This window comes from Cydia amplana, chromosome 19 (assembly GCF_948474715.1).
Source record: "Cydia amplana chromosome 19, ilCydAmpl1.1, whole genome shotgun sequence".
Classification (NCBI taxonomy): domain Eukaryota; kingdom Metazoa; phylum Arthropoda; class Insecta; order Lepidoptera; family Tortricidae; genus Cydia; species Cydia amplana.
In genome coordinates, this window is record NC_086087.1 from 3,933,364 (window position 1) to 3,954,551 (window position 21,188).

The 21,188-nt window shown below is 38.9% G+C and overlaps 3 protein-coding genes across 3 annotated transcripts; 1 reads left to right on the top strand and 2 right to left on the bottom strand.

Moving 5' to 3' along the window:
• Positions 1–10,449: 10,449 nt before the first annotated feature.
• LOC134657114 (uncharacterized) lies at positions 10,450–18,487 on the bottom strand. The gene is made up of 6 exons (XM_063512667.1): positions 18,009–18,487; positions 17,182–17,316; positions 16,369–16,678; positions 14,060–14,233; positions 12,885–13,127; positions 10,450–12,497 (listed from the first exon to the last, which is right to left on the bottom strand). The coding sequence occupies exons 1-6, from the start codon at positions 18,310–18,312 to the stop codon at positions 11,420–11,422; spliced, it is 2,244 nt and encodes a 747-aa protein (XP_063368737.1). The 5' UTR covers positions 18,313–18,487; the 3' UTR covers positions 10,450–11,419.
• Positions 18,488–18,984: 497 nt separating this feature from the next.
• LOC134656729 (protein mago nashi homolog) lies at positions 18,985–19,597 on the top strand. The gene has a single exon (XM_063512241.1). It carries the CDS (start codon positions 19,106–19,108, stop codon positions 19,544–19,546), a length of 441 nt encoding a protein of 146 aa, XP_063368311.1. The 5' UTR covers positions 18,985–19,105; the 3' UTR covers positions 19,547–19,597.
• Positions 19,598–20,356: 759 nt separating this feature from the next.
• Positions 20,357–21,092, bottom strand: LOC134657062 (large ribosomal subunit protein uL18m). Its single transcript, XM_063512617.1, has 2 exons — positions 20,902–21,092; positions 20,357–20,757 (listed from the first exon to the last, which is right to left on the bottom strand). Exons 1-2 carry the CDS (start codon positions 21,066–21,068, stop codon positions 20,406–20,408), a joined length of 519 nt encoding a protein of 172 aa, XP_063368687.1. The 5' UTR covers positions 21,069–21,092; the 3' UTR covers positions 20,357–20,405.
• Positions 21,093–21,188: the final 96 nt, after the last annotated feature.

Below are 21,188 nucleotides of genomic sequence, written 5' to 3' on the forward strand. Positions count from 1 at the left end.
ACGGGGCTTTACACAAGTACAGTCGGCTGCTGTTTGCGTTACATCCTCCTGGGGGCGTAGCCAAGATGACAATCATCGATAAAAAGCGCCAATAAAAACTTAAAAACCGGCCAAGTGTGAGTCGGACTCGCGTTCCAAGGGTTCCGTACATTAAGTTCGACTCACGCTTGACTGCACTTTTCTAATAGGTTTTCCTGTCTATATACTACTATTTTGTTTTTTTTTCAAAATGTTAGACCCAGTTTCGGAGGTGAAGGGCGAATGGTCGGACAGACAGACAGACAGTCGCACGAGTGATCCTATAAGTTCTGTTTTTTCCTTTTGATGTACGGAATCCTAAAAAATGGAAATAGTCACGTGCTTTTCTATCATCCCGATCGAATATATATATATATACATTTTTTCTTCTCGATGTACGAATGTGAATATTGTGATCTTGGCTAGGCCTACTGTGGTTCTTAACCGTTGATCCGTAGACCTCTGGAAGTCTCAGGAAGTACTTGAATGAACAGGAAGTAGTTGGCGAATTTATAAACAGAAAAGCCCTGAGTTGACTTTCCTTAAAATTCACTTTTTGCTGTTTCCATGTTTGTTAAAGCTGAGCCAAAGAGTAAAGTAAGTATATTAGGAAAGGGAGGAAATGTGCCATAGAGGCCGATTCTGCTTTTAATGTTTGATATAGTTTTCATCTTAACCAATTTTCTGGTGATTCCTTGTAACTGAAAGGATTGAAATAAACCAAACATCAAACGGGAAAACGCCAGTGATTATTGCATACAGAGTGTGATTGCATTAAGGTAGCAATCTTACACAATTTGGCGCTTAAACAAAACGATCGATCTCCGGATATTAAGTGGGTAACTATAAATAGTCTATGCTTATTTATTTCAATAATATAAATACGCGTACATACAAAACTTAAGAACTAAAACCCGTTCTGAGCCATGCCGGGTCCATGCAAGGTCCCCATCACACTTGCAGCGTTACCCCGCTATGCTTGTTTAAATTTAAGCTAAAAGAGCTAAAATGTTTTGTTTTCGGCATCAATAAAATGTACATATTTATAAGTCGTAATAATTTCTTCACTTTCTGATAAGCTTTGAAAGAAAGCTTTTAAACTCTCGCCGCTACAAAACAAAGTAATAACGCCGGAACTACGAGTATTACATGAAGTGTGATAAATGACTAGGAAATATCCTAGTCAATCGGTAATAACCGATTTGGACGCCACGCCGACGACACATCCCATGATGCAATCTGTTCTGTTATCTGTAACTGTGCTGACACTCTTATTATGACAATAAATACCTACACACACTGCGAATAGGCACTTTCTTATATTTATACGTTTTAGATTTACGACCTAAACAAAAATCACCCTGTATGTCGCAAAATTGTAGTCAGACAATTGGTTTAAAATCTTTGAGACACAAAAACTTTCTGAATAACGTTTCGTTAATGGGGTTTTCTGTCAAGTTTTTATAGATAGCGCTAGCATAGGATCCCCTGTTTATAGTTTTGTTTTATGGGATCTTACTTAAAGGGCATCTGCATTCGGGTCATAAAGTACTAAAAGAAAAAAATTGAAACTATTCATAGGATTGTCAGCCAAACATACATAGGTATATATAGGTAGCATTTGTATTTTATTTATGATAGATAGATAGATAGATAAATCGTTTATTTGTTTGCTGCAACAACACACATTTTACAAATAGGTAGGTAGATTACAAACACGACGAAAATAAAATATGTACAAAATTAACCAATACAAAAAAATAAAAAAAATATTATTTGAGTTTAGGGACGCTAGCGCCATCTGTAAAATACTTCGATTGGCCAACCCTATTAAAGTAATAACTTTATGCAAAACCTAAACTTTTTTTCAGAAATACATAACACTAATGGCAACACTGAACAACGATTAATGTACACTAGAATGCATCACAGAAAGTCTCTTTCACCCGGCGACTGACAGTGGGACAACTAATATATCGACCACAGGAAGTCTTTTTTCAACAGCACGGTCTACAAAATCACCAACAATTAAATTAAGTATAAAATTAACCATAACCAACCGGCGCCTATTTCGGTCTAAACGCATGTAACTTAACTAACTACCACTAAAATAATGCACGGAACACGGAAATTAAATTAACGCACTTTCTAACATTTCTAAGACATTTGGCAAGTAGTCCATTATTTTATTACGACTTTTTAATGCTTCACGCATATGAATAAGCCTTTCACTGGGACTGAAAGTACAGAGACATCATGTTAAATATGTGTGTAAGACAGTACCTAAATATAAATTTGGGTGCCATACCATTATTTTTTATACAAAAATTGTCCCCTAAAACACCTCTCTTGGTAGTTGAAAATTAGTTTTCAATAATACATATCTACAATTACTATTGAATTCTACGTAAAATTTTGAAAGGTTGTACGTTAGTACCGAAATAAATAAAGAAAGCTTTCAAAGTATATATAGGTACTGTATAATTATAGGTACTTAATTAATCCGATTAAATAGACTAATCGGCCTGTTAAGGCGTTCAAATTTGATACCTACCATTAAACGAGCAATTCTGCCTAATATTTATATATTTCGGACATCTCGGAAACGGCTCTAACGATTTCGACGAAATTTGGGGGCGAAAAATCGATCTAGCTAGGTATTATCTCTGGAAAAACGCGCATTTTTGAGTTTTTATGTTTTCCAAGCAAAGCTCGGTCTCTCAGATATTTGTTCTTATATGAGACAGTTTTGAATATTCAGCTAAGTATAATACTTGTTACTTAGCTACAAACAAATGTAGAACAAGTGCGCTTTGTGTCTGTGCACTAATCAGTCCGTGTAAGGTTTGCGTCACACGTCACGGTATCTAGACCGTGACCTGACTTGCCAAAGGGCAGACGATATCAAAGGACAGGGGGGACTTATGATTGTATACATATTTTTGGCTATTTGACTCGAGAAGACGACAGACTAAGACTCGGTATCTGCCGATATATTATAGCTCCGTCTGTGATGGGCTTAAGCTTGACACACGCCTTCTAATTTCTATTAATATTGTAGGTACCTACACGAGTACCTCAATCCTAAATTTCGCATTAACGGACTAATTATTAAGCCACCTATTTTACTTGATGCTTAAATACTTATTAAAATCATGTATTTGCTTAATGATGAACCAGGGTGCGAATACAAATGTTAATTAAAGGGGCCCACTGATTAAGTCTGCCGGACGGTATCGGCCTGGCAGTTGGAACAAAAAGTTGACAGTTCCGAACAACTGACAGGCCGATACCGTCCGACGGACTGTTAATCAGTGTGCCCCTTAACCATCATATTTTATGATTATTATACTGCAGTCGATATAGGTAGATAGAGGAAAAAAATAACAGAAATCAGTTTTGCATAAGCATCAATCCTTAAAAGAACCTAACTTACATAGAAATAAGAGCTAGTTTGTAAAGGACATGAGTCTCACTAATTTAACGGTCAGTGAACCTAAAACTAAATAGTAAATATCAATAGCATTGGCGCCAAATAGGGTAAAGGCACCAGTAGTCAGCCTTATAACGACTTTTTTAAGTTTGAACGTTCGGCATTTCTACAGGATTAGTCGGATAATTAAACAAATGACATGGTTAGATCAATTGTTTATCATAGTTTTAAAACAAAATATTAAAAAAAATAACAATCCTCTTTATAATATCTCTAATTAAGTTTAAACAAAAAGTGGCACTTTTCTCCAGTAGTCAGCCTCCAAAATCCAGTAAGCAGCCTCTGTGTACCCAGTACTCAGCCTATATAAACTATTCATAATAATTAGATCAAAATCTCTAATATTTAAGTATATCAAAATCAACGATATTATAATATTTATTTTTCTTTATAATTTTTGTTATCGTTATTGTAGTTAGTTGTAGTTTTTAATTTTAGTTTATAATTTTTTGCATATATCAAAATCAACGATGTTATACAAATATCTATTTTTTATTACTATTTTAGTTTCTCTTTATTTATCTTTTCTCTTAAGTTAGGGTTTTTATAATATGAATATAAAAGTAAAATATAAAAACACTTACAAAACAATAAAAAAAAAACATATAAACACATTATAAAAAACCTAACCTAGAATGCCGCCGGCAGCGGGGCAGGGCCCAAGCTACCGGTGGTCAGGGCCGCAGAGAGAGGAACCGGCGGACTATCCGCGCCGTGTCCAAGATCACCGCCTTCTGCATCCGGCTATTTTAGTTATTGTTATTGTAGTTAGTTGTAGTTTTTAATTTTAGTTTATAATTTTTTTGCATATACATATGTATTACTTACTTTCTTATTTACTTATTTAATAAATAAAAAATCTTATAGGTACATACAATTCTTATGACACGAAATTTGTTGGCCATAGGTACTTAATTATTCTTGCAAACTAAGAATTGCAATATTTATTTTCTAATAATTAATCCGTCAAAAATTAATGAGGTAAATCAGGTAATATTGTAATATATAATTATGTTCCTAGTAGGTATTCGGTAAAAAATAATTAATCGAGTCTATGCAGATCTAATTATCATTATTAAACAGTCATATACCGACCAGGAAAAAGCAAAATGATAGTTATGTATAGTTAACGTCAAAAATATGTATACACTTTTGAACCTTATTTCAATGAGATAGGGTTTAAAAATGTGGACATATTTTTGGCGGCGACGTACCAAGCAAGGTCAATGGCTGAGTACTGGATCCGCGAAACCCAGTGCTCAGCCGCATTAAAACGTTATTTCAAATGCGGCTGACTACTGGGTTTTACTTTAAATTGACTAGGGCATGCCTAACTAAATTTGAAAATGTAAATTTAACGGTCCTAACGGTCGCATTGGCTCGAAAATAATAAAATAAAAGAATAACCCAAAGGTCAGCCGTGGGGGGCTGGGCACTGGATTCTTTGGAAAAAAGTGTTATCCAGTGGCCAGCCCCCTCAATTTATAAGTGAAAAATTGATATTTTCATTCAAATATAATGCAATTTAATAGATAAACTAATAAATAAACCAATCATTAACAACAACATTAACTTTTAACATTAAAACATAGTTTTTCTTGCCTGTTAAGAGAACACCACGTGCAGTAAAAAATATGGCGGACATGACACTATTGCACTCGTCGACAAACAGCACCTGTATGAACGAGTATATTTCTTCCCCCCGTTCCCTCACCGCACCTGTCGTGTGACGTATTAACCAATAAGGAATCAAAGCTCCTATTTGAGTACTCGCGATTTGTTTAAACGAATATACCAGATATTTATGACCGCTGGCCACTGGTGCCGTTACCCTAGTTGCTTTTATGGATCAATGTAAGTTATCGCCCGAAACAGGCCGCGTCGGCAAAAATTTACATATTTAATGATTCCACACGGTCCTTCCATACTTAATTGTCGAATTTAGGCACAATCACATAATAATACTCGTGATAAAAACTGTTGGTGCTCATGTGGTCTTATTGATTCTGGAATGCGACTTCAACAAAACAATAGAACTATTAGACCAAGAAAAGTCTGCAACGATTTTGATAGCATACGCACTTACGCAGTGAAAGTGTTATTTATACATCATAATTTCATAGAAGTTTGACGTTTAAAATAACACTTGCACTGCGTGTGCTATCAAAATCGTTGCAGACTTGTTTTGGTCTAACTCTATTAAATTTTGTATTTATCCTGTATTTCCTATCCTTTATCGACAGCGTAAATTAGATGTAAAAGACGCAGTTTGTTAAAAACATTGTAACCTATCAGGCTATCACTCTCTTCAAAACGAATTAACTCTCACAATCGATACCGATTAGTCAATTACTTATAACAGACGCCAATAGCACGCAAAACGGGCCTAGAAAGTGCAGCATCGAAGTAAACAACAGCAAAACGCATTATCTCGTGCAGCGCGATCGATAACGCGGCGTTTCGCGCGTAAATGCGTTTTTTTTACCGTTTTTACGCACAATATTTTAAGCACATGGATCACAACACTCTATTTACCGCTGAAAAACGACACTTTTTTTAAATATAAATAAACAAATGGCGTTATAAAGTCGCGTAATCGCGCACACGTCTGTTGTCGGGCGCTGTTAAGTATAACCTAGTCGGCCGGGGTGGCGCCGCGGCGTGGGGAGGGTTCCATTTCGTGCCATTCATGATAGGGGAGGCTGTCGCTTCCGGATTCAATGCCCTTACCTGCGTAACTAAATAACTGTTCCCTTTGACGCCTTTACGACGCAAATCGAGCGTAATTTAAATGTACGTAAATATTACTTGACTAACTAAATAGGATCCTTTTTTTAAAGTTTTCATTTATATACGTCTATTTAGGCACCTATTCATTGGGGTACGATGTTAAGCAAAACGTAATGTAACCGAACTAAGTATTACCCAACTACGACAGTCAAAAGCATGGGTTATGATTTTAGCAGTCTATGTACAGTCGAACGTCAAAGATATTTTTAGACTTTTTTACCTTACCCCTTTGTAATAGAGAAAAATGTAAAGATATTTTTGACGTCGACTGTACGTAGATGTTTGTCCCGTTGGTTCCATCGTAGCGTCGAAACGGCTGAACAGATATTCATGGATGAGGTGTAATTCGGTTTCTTTACGGCGCGGCCGGGTAAAGCTATTTTTTGAACAGACTTCAAAAAAAGGACTCCTAATCTTATACAGTGTGCGCGGCGAACGGATGCATGGCGGGTAGTTGAGTGCGCGAGCGCAGCTTATATATACATAGTTCTTTACTTACAAACCATTTACTTGTATTTACAAACAGTAGTTGGAGTTAGTAACGGTTTTAATAGATGGCACCAGCATATATTGCGAATCGGAAAGAGGATACATCTAATCGAGATTAAACTTTCGTGAGACATATTTTAAACTGTTTAGACGACAACGGTTTCACTCACTTGAATTTTTCCTCGAGCCTGAGGAAGGACCCCCGAATGACCCGAAACATGTCGCCAATAGCGACTAAAAATTCAAGTGAGTGAAACCGTTGTCGTCTAAACAGTTTGAGAATACATGTCTTTTATTGTACTTATGGCGTAAAATCAGGGGGGTGTCACTCCGCAGTTTAGGTACATTTGGCCGGCGCGCCCATCGGACAGGCGTATGGCAGTGGGCTGCCGCTCGGCGTGCACGTAGTCGTGTCACGTGGCGCTCGCGCAAAATTGTAAATGCACAATGGCTTCGAAACTTACTTCCGTGAGAATCAGACATACTATCTCCGGATAAAAAATGTATGTTTACATAATCAACGTTTGTAATTCCTACATATTTATCTTAAAAATAATAAATCAGTGGGTATAAAGTCTATTTTTTTATTCGGTAGACTAAAATGACATTTCATAGTATGAAATCATGAAATGACACATGATGTTCATACTATGAAATGTAATTTTAGTCTACCGAATATAGACTAGGTATAAAAACTGGTCAAGTGATAACCCCGTGCCGACACTCACAGCTCGGTCATAAAACTGCGGCGCGCAAAGGAGATTCACGGTTCGTGCGCGGTTTTAAGTTTAAATTTTGCTTGCAGGCGGCGATATAGGTGTAATTTTATGCCTAAATCTGACTTTTGTGAAGGAGTGAATTTTCTGTACGGTAGTACTATTAGTTATTCTGTGGTAAAATCAAGTAAAAACTGCACATTCTATTTCGTACAAACTTTATTCAAATCAAAAAATAAAATCTACAATAATCCTTTACCTTTAACTAATATGTATAGTTATAAAATTTGTTTTAGCTTCTTCTCAATATTAGCATTGCCAATCCTTACAGTTCCAAGGCATAATTACCCTCCATGTTACAAAATTGATATTTATATTTTGTAAACTTAACACTCCGTCACAAACCTAACCAAACACAATCAAATTAAGCACAAATGTAATTAACAAAAAACGTAAGCTAACGGTCAAGTGACGAACTTGTAACTTTTCTAAAACATTTTCGACAATAAGCTTAACAAATTATATTAAATCTTCTTTTACAGCTAATTTACAATGCATAATCTTTACTTTTTTAATAAAAATACATATCTGATTTATTAAAGAACACTAGTATTATTTACCTATGTTTTTGTGAAGTCGGTAACGATTGAGGCACATTTTCTTATTACATTTTACTTCCTTTGAGGTACTCCTCCGCACAGCTTTCTGGGTTGCCAGGACGACGGATTTACTAGGGACGATCGATGTTGGTTCGATTAATCGATTATATTCACACAACAAAAATACTAATCGACAATTCGAGGTTATCGATTAAAAAAAGATCGACACATCCCTATTTACGTTTCACACACATTATTACTTTTATAAACTTGAGTTTTATTTGAACATTTAATAATTTGAGTATAAGTTGTAGATGAAGATATTGGTCCACATATGATATTGCTTTGGCAAAACAAATCTTTCTATCGCTTGGAAAAGTAGCTTGTAAAAATTCTCACAGTACTAAGCAGTCACAAAACGCCAAAATCGGATTTTAGTGCGTCCACATTGTGGGATGCAGCTTTTAAAAGTTTGCAAATTAATTTTGTCAGTAGAAAAAGGCGATAAATTACAAAATAAATGTAGTACTTACATATTTTTTTTTATTTTGCACCTTTTTCTACGGATCTGTTATAGACCAAAATAGTACATCAACACTTGGTAAAAAAAAAAGGCGTTTTTATAACTGCTTAAACTTGCATTCAATACTCGACAAAGTTTAAAAATTTGCAAAAATTTTGTATACTATTTGAAATCGGTGCGTCACTGCAACCCTGTTACACGATAAAATTCATCATTAAAATATACAGAACGTTCAGTTCATTAACATGTTGGTTAAGTCAATGTTACAAATATTCATAAACGTATAGTCAACAAAATTGCGGTACGCAAACGTAACGTAACTGTTTTGGTTTTGGAAAACATCAATGGTTTATCATCACATAATTATCGATACTTATTATAACATAAATCAGATGAGTCAGTTGACAGTGAATATATTTACATAAACAAATGTCTCGAAAATCTGCAACGAGCTGCTTATATAAGGTGCATCCAAACTGTAGTTGACCGTTTTCCCAAAAAAATGTACATTTCATTCATGTCTTCAAAATACTGACTACTTACATTCACGCCTCATACATGAAAAAATGTGTCCCAAGATTTCTTTTCCAGATCGTCACATTTTTTTATGAATAAGATTTTTATTTGTATAAACGTGACGTAGTGGAAAAATATTTTTTCATACAAAATTTTGGGACACATTTTTTAGTATGAGGCGTGAATGTACAAATGATTCTGAGTAAAATGAGCCCAAGAAGTCAATATTTTGAAGACATGAATGAAATATATTTTTTTTTGGAAAACGCTCAGTTATCTTTTCCGGACCAACACTGTGCTACAGTAACTAGCATAGAGAAAAATATAAGTAAAGAAAGACCGGCAACTCCATACATCAGGTTTCTTACCAAAACACGAGTTATTTCGTAGTCGACATCTAGCTTCAAGTAGCGGACATTATTAGTACTGCTAGTTGACAATAGATGTCGCGGCAAACGAAAACTCCAATGCTCGACAATTTGTAGCTAATATTATAATAACTACTATACTACTAATAACTCTATTTTCAACTCCTTCTGTTCAAAATATTAGTTGTAAATTGTTTTAATAGTAAATTTTTCGTCAGTAGCGAAACTTGTGACATCTGGTATCAAGTAGCGGTACTGATAATTCCACTACTTGACGTTAGATGTCGACTACGAAATAACTCGCGTTTTGTTAAAAAAACTGTGGTATGGACGGAGTTACCACTCTTTCTTTAATTATATTTCTCTATGGTAACTAGGTAAGTTATCTAATGTTAGTGTTGCACACTTCACTTTAAAAAACTGTCCAATGAGACAATTTAGCCGGTATCAAGGTAGTAGTCATTATTCGTCAATATCAAGTGTGGTCGTAAGGCAAGACTTTGTACGGTGATAATGATAAACTCTTAGTAAAGCACTAGCTGGAGTTTACCGATAGCCGGGTGTTGACTAAACAATGGTTAAATAAAAGCTATTTTCAATTACGTTTAAAACAACATTCATGAACAAAAATATATACATATTCACGAGACGCCATCACCATTTATGGAGCTCAACCGGAAGTCCTGTTGCATAGTGTTGCTCCACAAAAGTTAACTTTGGTGCACCTTTATAGTTTTTCATAAGAATCATGAGTTATTTTATTTTTTATAGAAATATATATACTGTTAACCGTATGAGATAGCTAATTTACTGGATAAAGTTAAGAGAAAAAAGTAGATTTTGTAACATAATAATGCATAAGTTTTTCACTCCAATTAATTAAAATAAGTCAAAGTTTTAAATTAAAAATTCATAGGTACTCCTAATATATTAAACAATATTGTTAAAGTTGGTTATATTAAAAATTTCTACTTTTTTCTCTTTACTGCGACTGTGGCTTAATAAGCCAATAATTCCTCGTATTTTTTTCTATTGGTCTAGGTCCTAACTGAAAACACAATTCTATGTAATAATATGGAAGGCGCATTAAGACAAATACAAGTTACATGGATATGTCTAACATGTCTATCTTAATAAGAATTCCGTAACAAAATAAGATGTCATTTTAAGTCAAACTAGCTACTCTCATCTCTAAAGGATAGAGCTAGGAAGGAAGTACATAAAAGAATTCTTTTCCTAAAAGAATAACAACTCCAATAACTAAGTTACTTCAAAACTAAAAATTGCCTTTTTATGTCAATACGAAAATTTTGTTTCAAACTGTACATTTCTCTGTACACTTCAAATATATAAATATTTATAGCACTCTTATTAAACTTACTACATTATTTTGAGAAAAGCACTCTTGGTATAGTATGCATAATTTCACTATTATAATTAAAGGGTAAATATATATCATTGCGCAAGGTTCCCCCGGCGCGACATCTCGAAAATAACGGGGGAACTATATATCTGACTCACGCTTCGTAAGGTTCGGAGGGGACGCGGAGCCTCGGGGGTGAAAATTTAATTTTCACACGCTTAAAGATAAATGCAGGACGATACCGGCCGGAAATACGCATAAATAAATATCTATCGGGGCTAATTCATTCCGTCTGGTCCACGAGTTAAACTTACGTTTATATTCAATATACTCTTTGTACTATCGTTCGCCGCGCGGCGTCGACCGCGGCCCGCGAGCGGAGCGCTAAAAATAAAAATCAACAACGGAAGTCTAGCCGGCCCCGACGCGGTCATCTTTGGATCCCGCCCGCCCGGGGCGATAAAATATGAAAAGTCAAAGAGTACTTCGGCAGTACTAGAAGGCACCGTCGTCCCCGCACTGACAGGTGATGACACTACACTGGTCACTTGGCGAGCCGCCGGCGCAGGCGGTTGCGCAGCGCCAGCGCCGGCGCCCACGGGCCCGAGGCGCGCTTGGTGAGCGCGCGCGCCACGCGCTCGCCCGCCGCCAGGCGCGCGCGGCCCGCGTCCAGCCGCGGCGCCTTGGCCGCGCCGCCGTCCGCCGCCGCCGCGCGCCGCTTGCCCGCCGCGCACGCCGGCTCGGCCGCGTCGTTGCGCGAGCGCAGCGCGCGCGCGCGCAGGCAGTCGGCGGCGGCGGGGGCGTGAGGCGCGGGCGCGGGGTCGGGCGGCTCACGGCGGGCGGCGGGCGCGGCGCGGGCGGGGCGGGCGCGGTTCTCCTTGCAGCAGCCGCGCGGGGGCGGGGCGGGGCGCGCCGGGGCCCGCCGCGCCGGGGCCGGGGCGCGCGCCGAGTTTCCCGGCGCGGGGGCGGGGGCGGGCGCGGCGGAGCGGGTGGCGCGCGGCTCGGGCGCGGCGGGCGGGCGGTGCGGCGGCGCGGGCGCGGGCGGCGCGCGGCGGCTGAGGATGACGACGCGGTCGGCGGGCGGCGCGGCGGGCCGGGCGCGGCCGCCGGCCTGCCGCGTGTGCGGGCGCGGCGCGGGCTCGGCGTCGTGCGAGCGCAGCACGCGGTCGTGGGCCGGCGGCGGCGGCGCGTCGCGCCTCGCCTCGGCCCTCGGGCGGCGGCCGCGCGGCCGCGGCGGGCCCTCCGTGGGCGAGCTGGAGGACACCTCGTTGATCTGTATGCCGACGTCGTCGCCGTCGGCCTTGGGCTCCTCGGCCGCGGGCGCCGGGGGGTCGGCGGGCACGTCGGGCGGCGGCGCCTTCTCCGCCTCGGGCTCCGGGAGCACGGTGGTCGGCTCCGGTTCGGGCGGCTCCCTCCTCTCGCCGGCCAGCTCCCTCGTGACCGAGGACAGGGTGTTGACCAGCCCGGCCCGCTGGAGAAGGCGAGCGATGAAGTAGGACTCGGCCGGGTTCCCGTAGTTGGCGATCGCGTCGCCGTCCTGCTCGCGCTTCTCGCCGCGCTCGTCGCTGCCGGTTGAGAAACGCCCGTCGAGGGTTGCACACGGAGGTAGGGGTGTTCTGCTGCTAAAACAATGGTTTTGACTAACATAATATTAAACTTTCAAATGTCGCACAAATATTGCCAGGCACAAAAAATTGCGAAAACGCGTCATGTCGGGATGGCCGAGTGTGTCAGTAGTAAATATAAAACAAAACACAGGAGCCAACAAACGACAGGAAATTTAATAAAATGTAGACGTGGTAAACTTTTTTTCAGCCTTTCTATAGCAGCAACTCTTGACACCTGTTAAATACAAAAAATATTACAACGCAAGGACGTGGTGCGTGTCAGAATGGCCGGGTTGTGAAATTCTGACCTCTCTGTGGTCAGGATGGCCGAATGTTAGAAATAGTCGTTTTGTAGTCAAAACGTCTCTAGAAATTGCGAAAAGTTCAAAAAACGTTTCTAACCTTTCAGTGGTCTCAGGGGTAGCAGGCTTATTGCTGTCGACGTCCGAGTATCGGGTCATGATGGTGAGGCCGTTCTGCGGCACGGGCCGGGGCTCGGGCTCCGCCCCGGGCGGCGGCTGGGGCAGGGGCGCCGCCGCGGGCCGGGAGCGCGCGCGCAGCACGGTGGCGCGCGGCGGCCCGGGCGGGTCCAGCATCAGCGTCACCACGGACGTGTTGTCGGCGCGCATGCGCGTGTTCGACCATCTGGAGACGGAAACGAGTTACTTTCATTGAGACAGGAAGTCTTGATGTTTGTAGAAACCATAGAGAAAGAAATACATAGATTGCTCACTCTATACATCAGTTTTGGTACCAAAAAGACTATTATTTTCAGTGTCGACATCTAGCATCGAGTAGCGGAATTATCAGTACTGCTACTTGACAATAGATGTAGCAGTACTGATAATTCCGCTACTCGATGCTAGATGTCGACACTTTTCTCTATGGTAGAAACTATAAGGGCTCGATTTTTGCCATATTGGCCACGAAACACGAAAGAAAAATGGCAATGACAGTTTCAATACATACAGTAATTTTGTATGTATTGAAAAGTCTTTTGCCACGATTCAATACCTAATTCCCACAGACAACAACTCAAAGATTACGAGCACTGTAATAGATTAGTGAATCATCCATTCCTTTCATCCCATTTGGTACAGAAGGAACGAATAATGATAAACCTATACAATATAATTATTATACTTTGCATTTAAATCTGACAAAGAAAATTTGAAACCCCTCTGTTTCAAAGTAAATTTTGTAGCCACAGAAAATTTACTGCCATCTTTCGACACATGATTAAAACTTTTAGAACGCCATTTGACTTTGATTCCTATTCTTTCCCTGATACGTGTTAATTTGGTTAAATATCCAAAAATGGAGCCATCTACATGAGTACAGACCAAAGGTGTGGCGCCATTTTTTCGAGTGATGGCACTGATCAGTAAAGCTTTGGTTTCCTCCGAAAGCGGTGCCGTCATATAGCGGCCGTCTCCATACAAATACTACGACATCCATATTTAGCCGTATTATTTAGTATGGAGACGGCCGCTATATGACGGCACCGCTATCCTAGGAAAACCGATCTTAAGATAATAGAAAAAAAAATGTATTTACAAATAAATTGTAAATTTTACCTCTCAAGAGCATGGTCAACTAAGCTCTTGGACGGGTTCAGCCAGTCTCTCGGCTGGTTAGCAGAGCCGCCAACGAGTGCTGCCTCGTTGTGTCTCTCCGTCGCCTGCACTAGGCTCACAGCGCCCTCTGGTGATATCATGTTCCATAGACCGTCTGTTCCGAATATTAAGCACCTGGAACAAAATGTGAGTATAATCATAAGACAGGCAGGAAAAATGGAACAAAATCGTAACGGATTGGTATCCAAGAGGTTGCACACGGGGCCAGAAGAAACCTCGGAACAAGATGGGATGAACTCTAACCACTGTAAAACGCTCCCTGAACTTAATACATATTGGTCCGGTGCCGAGCGATCCGCACGGACGGTCCGCGTGACACTAAAACTAGCCTAACTCAGAATAAAAGGGCTTCATAGATAGATAGAGATAATCATTTTAATCAAAAAAACCTACTTTACATAACAGTACTTTTTTTTTTATCTTCATCACTATGTTTGTTTTCAAGGACTCATACATGCCTTAGGTGTGCCTATAATGTGAGAAGAGTACCCTATGTAGACTTTTCCAGATGGGATCATATATAAATGAAATAAAATAAAGACGCCAACTAATTGAGAACCTCTGAAGTCAGTTAAAAAAAAGCGGCCAAGTGCGAGTCGGACTCGCCCATGAAGGGTTCCGTATTTAGGCGATTTATGACGTATAAAAAAAAACTACTTACTAGATCTCGTTCAAACCAATTTTCGGTGGAAGTTTACATGGTAATGTACATCATATATTTTTTTTAGTTTTATCATTCTCTTATTTTAGAAGTTACAGGGGGGGGGACACATTTTACCACTTTGGAAGTGTCTCTCGCGCAAACTATTCAGTTTAGAAAAAAATGATATTAGAAACCTCAATATCATTTTTGAAGACCTATCCATAGATATCCCACACGTATGGGTTTGATGAAAAAAAAATTTTTGAGTTTCAGTTCGAAGTATGGGGAACCCCAAAAATTTATTGTTTTTTTTCTATTTTTGTGTGAAAATCTTAATGCGGTTCACAGAATACATCTACTTACCAAGTTTCAACAGTATACTTCTTATAGTTTCGGAGAAAGGTGGCTGTGACATACGAACGGACAGACAGACGGACAGACGGACAGACAGACAGACAGACATGACGAATCTATAAGGGTTCCGTTTTTTGCCATTTGGCTACGGAACCCTAAAAATAGAGCAAAACAAGCAAAAAAACGGTCACCCATTCAAGTACTGACCCCGCCCGACGTTGCTTAACTTCGGTCAAAAATCACGTTTGTTGTATGGGACACTTAAATCTTTATTTTATTCTGTTTTTAGTATTTGTTGTTATAGCGGCAACAGAAATACATCATCTGTGAAAATTTCAACTGGTTAGCTATCACGGTTCGTGAGATACAGCCTGGTGACAGACGGACGGACGGACGGACGGACGGACGGACGGACAGTGGAGTCTTAGTTATAGGGTCCCGTTTTTACCCTTTGGGTACGGAACCCTAAAAACACCTCAGAACCTGACACTATTTGAAATAGGCTGAAGCTATAAATAATAAGAATTGTTGGAAACAAAACTGTTTTATGTAAGTTATTATTATTAAAATATTCCAAGGTGCAAATAAATTATTCAGACCCAACTCTGATATTGAAATAGAACCAAAACAACATGTTTGTAAAATGTGGTCAATGTTAGGAGAAAAATAATCTAGAATAACAAAACCTAATCTAACCTGTTAGTTTATTTATTGATGAATGTACATATAGGTACCAAACATAATATTTCAGAATGTCGTTTTAAATGAGATCTTAAGTTCAAATAATACCTGTTTAGGAAGTGGAATTTCTAGTTTTAAAACACTTATATAGTATGTAGAATTCTGCCAATGGAAAATATATTAATGTTTGTAATTTATGCTTTGTTTATATATATGTATGTATGTGTGTATGTATGTTGCTGCATTATGTTAGTAATAAATTATACATTACATTTATAGGTTTTTCCAGGTAATAAGGAAAATAATACATTAATATCTGGGAGACCAGGCTTTGCACGGAAAACAAAATGGCGTTTTCCCAGAGATAAGACCTGGCTAGATCGATTTTTCGCCCCCGAAAACCCCCATCCATATACAAATTTCATTGAGAGCCGTTTCCATGATCCTCAAAAAATATATATAAATAAGTAAATATACAAGATGTGCTCGTTTAAAGGTATCAGATATATAAATAATAAGGAAAGCCGTATACAAGTATGAATTAACTATCTATTTGTTTACACATTCTTACCTAAATTTTGTAGGATCTATAGTCAGCACTCCCACATCTGGGTCCGGACTGACTATGAACTCATCATTCTGTGTATTATAACTCCATAGGTCACCCAAGGACCTGGCCACAGCCAGGAATGGGATCTCATCCATTGGGGTATTCTTCTTGATAGGTCCTTTGTGCCCTTGGCGGGGCCTATTCCATACAACTCTTGGAACTCCTGCTTTGGAGACCACTTTGCCACCGCATCTTTGGATGCGGTCCATTTCCGCGCTGGATTCGGGTTTGTGGTCTGATGTTAAGGGCTTCGCACCCCATTCCTCGCTCCCTGCAAGAAATATGTATAATCATTATTTAGAATCAGAATTTAATTGTAAAAAAAAACAAAAAAAAGATTGTTTTATTTAAACTATTTAATTTAAAGCATCAGTAAAATACATATTCTCAGTCTTTTGTTGTGATAAACATATTTTATGCATGTAAATTCATAGAAAGAGTGTTGATCCTATTCTTATTTTAATAATATAAAGAATATTCTACTTGGTCAAGCAGATCAGGAAAAGGCGGCAATTTGAAAAATGTAGGCGCGAAGGGATATTGTCCCATGGAAAATTTGAATTTCATGCCTTTTTTTACTGACAAGATTTGCTTGACAGTCTATATCTTGTTTCCTGTTTACTAACATGTACAACCATGTCACTCATGTACAATTAAATTATACAAAAATGTAAGTAGTAGATACTTACTTCTCTAATAAGTGTACTTATCAATACAACACTTAACTCGGCAGCTCCAGGATTCAAATGGATTGCTACGAATATCAAAACATACCTTCTTTCTGGTAACCAAGTACAATTGCAGAATCCCCGACATGGCCAATGTATATTTTCCCTCGCCTTATAAAAGCTACGCTGGCCGTAGTGCCGGCAGTGCTCGGTAATCCTGTTACAGTCTTTGGCCATTTCTCTGTAAATATAAATTAAACATAAGTTACGCATACAAGAAATCTTCATATTGTTATGAAGAGATCACTATAACAGGGAATGCTCCTGGTACTGAAATTTGTATGGCGAGAACCGGGAATTACAAATTCAGTACCGGGAGCATTCTCTAATAGCAATATACCATCATTTGTCTAGTTGTTATGATTAAGTTTTGACTGTTTTGAGTTGGTTTCCCTTTGCTCTAGAATAAAGAATATTGTTCTGAACCTCATAAGTAGCACAGTATTGCAAAACTAGGTTACTCTTGAGCTCTAAATGTTTTACAGCCTTTGCAACTTTCACAAAAGTGGGTAATTTTGGTAATGGGAGCTTGGGCCAATATAACTACAAACTGGCGTGACGGCTTTCACTTTGGTAATCCCGCTTACATAAGCAGGAAACTACATCCCAAAATCTGTAAATACTTGTTTGCATAGTACATGTTATCCAACAGACCCGGACAAACAAAAACATAGCCTAACGACCATTTTAACATCTTTTGTTGACCCAATGTCAAACCACTCAAGACAAAAAACTCCCGCCGCTACAAGGTCAGGAAACAATTCTTTACAATCACCTAGGATTCTCATGGGAAGCATTGGCAGCAATACTTGCGCAATGGTAGTGTAGAAACACCAATATAGTTAAGGAATAACCTCGCACTTGGACGTTTACCTAGCTCTTTCCACATGTTCAAGTGGGTCAACATGTAACCATTCCTGATAGCTTTCAGCACGTCCTCGTCGTTGTCCGACCAGAACTGACGCTGCTTCACAATAGAGTCCATCAAGTGCTCCTTCGCGAAAGCTGCGGCCTCGCTCCCGCCGTGCCCATCGTAAATTCCAAAGAAGGCATACTCCAAATCTCTCTCGTCCTCGGTTTGTTGATAAGCAACAGAAAACAAATCTTCCATATACTTTCTCCCGCCTTGGCTACAATGGCCCGTCACACGTAAATTAACACCAATTGACGCAGGCATTTTACACTAGAACACTACAAACTGTTAACAAAATATTATGACTTCATTTTTAACACAAGCGTTCCTTCAGACATTTTGCATTTGCAATTACGCGAGTCGCGACTGACTAACGAGAGGTCACGTGGACATATTGATCACAAGCGGACCCAGTGCCAATGCGGTTTACTATATGTTAGAAAGAGATAACTACATTTTTCTCAGTTCGCTATGAAAATAAAGGCGCCATGATATGTTTCCGCCATTTTTTAATGCGCATCAATGTAGTATCTTATTATGTTACACATTGTAAATTAGCGTTCTTGAATAGTTTTATTATGACGTCAAAAACCGTATAAATTATTACTTATTTTTATTGTATTCTTAAGATTGTAAATTGGGTCTAGATTTTAGGACATTTGTAAAATGGAAATAAAAAGTTAACTACGTTTTGTTGCTTGGTAATTTATAATTTTTAATTGTTGAAGAAATCTAAAAAATGAAATCTTTTTCAATATTTAGTATTTTTAATGTAGAAAATAGATAAATATATTTAGAAGTATAAATATAATAGTTTACGTTTGGAGAGCACTTTGCAGCACTTTGTTTTAGTTCGCTGGCCACGGAATGCCACGGATAAAAAAAGCGTAGGTAGCGACGGTAGCGTTTTCTTTATCTGTGGATTCTGTGGCAACTTGGCGGAGTTCACCGCTTTCACATCGACACAAACATAACCCTGTTTTATTTATCAAAGGAGTGTAAAAAATAATTTCCCGCTTATAGAATTTGTTCTTTTAGTGTGCCAAATCCGTAGAAAATGTCGACAGACTTTTACATACGGTATTACGTCGGTCACAGGGGAAAATTTGGTCATGAATTCCTTGAGTTCGAGTTCCGGCCCGATGGCAAACTGCGCTATGCCAACAATTCTAATTACAAGAACGATACAATGATCCGGAAAGAGGCATACCTACACCCCTGTGTAATGGAGGAACTGAAGAGAATAATTGTGGATTCCGAAATAATGCACGAAGACGACCGTTTGTGGCCCCAACCCGATCGTGTTGGTAGGCAGGAGCTGGAGATTGTGATTGGAGAGGAGCATATCTCGTTCACCACGTCGAAAACTGGATCCCTGCTGGATGTCAACCAGTCCCGCGACCCAGAAGGTCTCCGCGGCTTTTATTACCTTGTGCAGGATTTGAAATGCCTTGTGTTTTCTCTCATTGGACTTCATTTTAAGATTAAGCCTATATAATTGTAACTTTAAGATTAACTGCTAAATGACTAAATAAATATGTAAACCACTCGTAGTTGTATTTATTACTAAATCCTGGTTATAGCAGATTTTGCAACCACACACACATATCTATTGTCTGAAAAACTTTGCTTCTCTGCTGAGATAAAAATAATAATTTTACATAGTCAGCAGTAGACTTGCAGTAGATTTCATCCTGAATTGCAATTCAAATGTAGATGCCTACTAACAAAGTAGATTTCAATCTAATACTATAAGGTAAATGTGGCTCAGACTGGCATATAAAATTTGTTGCTGGGAAGACGGTCATAAGGCAAGAACTCTTGTATTTGTAAATTTATGTTATGTTGCTCATACACAGAAAGGAAGACCTTTACTCCTGCTCTCCCAACCTGTAAGTGGAGCATGTGTATAAACCAAAGAGTATAAATGCATGAGTTAAAAGCGACAAAAGTGTTTATAGACAGTATTCCCTATATTTACCTTCATTGTAAAATGTAATAGCATCAATGCTTGCTTATTTCATGACATCAACTCTACCCCTTACTAACTAATGCAATCAAAACATGAGCAGCCTTGTATTCATCTGCATATAAGAGTAAAGGTTCCGAATTAGAGAGTAAATCCATTTTGCTGGTACATAATTATGATGGGTTGATAGATTTCTTCTAAGATTAACTATCAAGTAGAATAATTTTTCTAAAATCCAAGTGAGCACCAACAGTTAAGAACACATAGGTTATTATATGCTTAGTGGCTCCAAATATACAATTTCGATTCTGACATAAATTCGAAAGAACAAAACAACACTGCAATAAATCTAACAAATATATTTCTACGCTAATATTACATTTTAAAACTACTCTTCAGTAACATTCCATGGTTTTTCAGGCCTATGTTTATCCCAAGGATGCGGCTTCTTATAAACTTCAGGCTCTTTCAACTTGATGCCCCCATTCCGAACCTCTTTGATAAGTCTCTCTATCTTCCCTCCTTTCGTGGCTTCAATGTCACAGTACATTTCAGAGATGCCGGCCTCTAAGCACCTCTGAGCAAAGACTTGGCCAACACTGATGTAAGCACACATATCTTTGGTGCTATAAAGTTGCTTTTGGAGTGCCCAGTCAGAGGATTTTACTTCAATGACAGGACCGTTGAGGTAATGGACCAACTGTGCTGTTATTGAGCGGTTACTCGGGGTGAGAATCAATCTGTAACAATTATATTTTAAGAGAGACAGAAAATAATTTTAAGGACTTACACTCACTATGTAGTGTACATTTTCTAGTTTTTATACTCGAAAGTCTATATTACATTAAGCATTACTAAGAAGCTATTCAATTTGCCGTTCTTACTTGTGCCAAAATTTTCTGCCAGGATTATCTAAGTGATATCCATCAGGTTTGCGAGCTACCCGAATCCTCTCTAGGTTTCTAGGGTTTCTGTTTACGAATTCAGCTGGAGCAGATGACGCGTTCCTTGCAAAAGGAGGAACCACGCAGAGCTTTCTTATAGAGTTCATTTTAAGTAGCTAATCTATTTATTGAATGTAAATTAAATCTATTTATTCAATGTAAAACAGAAAAGGAAAACATAACCTAGTTTATTTTATGATTTTTGACATAAGTAATATAATTGCACT

Coding starts and splice junctions, on each gene's coding strand:
- LOC134657114 (XM_063512667.1), bottom strand. CDS start 18,312: ATGCCTGCGTCAATTGGTGTTAATTTACGTGTGACGGGCCATTGTAGC. Junction 14,234..16,368: donor ATAGATCCTACAAAATTTAG/GTAAGAATGTGT, acceptor ATTTTGTTCCAG/GTGCTTAATATTCGGAACAG. Junction 12,498..12,884: donor ACCCCTGAGACCACTGAAAG/GTTAGAAACGTT, acceptor CCATTGTTTTAG/CAGCAGAACACCCCTACCTC.
- LOC134656729 (XM_063512241.1), top strand. CDS start 19,106: ATGTCGACAGACTTTTACATACGGTATTACGTCGGTCACAGGGGAAAA.
- LOC134657062 (XM_063512617.1), bottom strand. CDS start 21,068: ATGAACTCTATAAGAAAGCTCTGCGTGGTTCCTCCTTTTGCAAGGAAC. Junction 20,758..20,901: donor GGCAGAAAATTTTGGCACAA/GTAAGAACGGCA, acceptor TAATTGTTACAG/ATTGATTCTCACCCCGAGTA.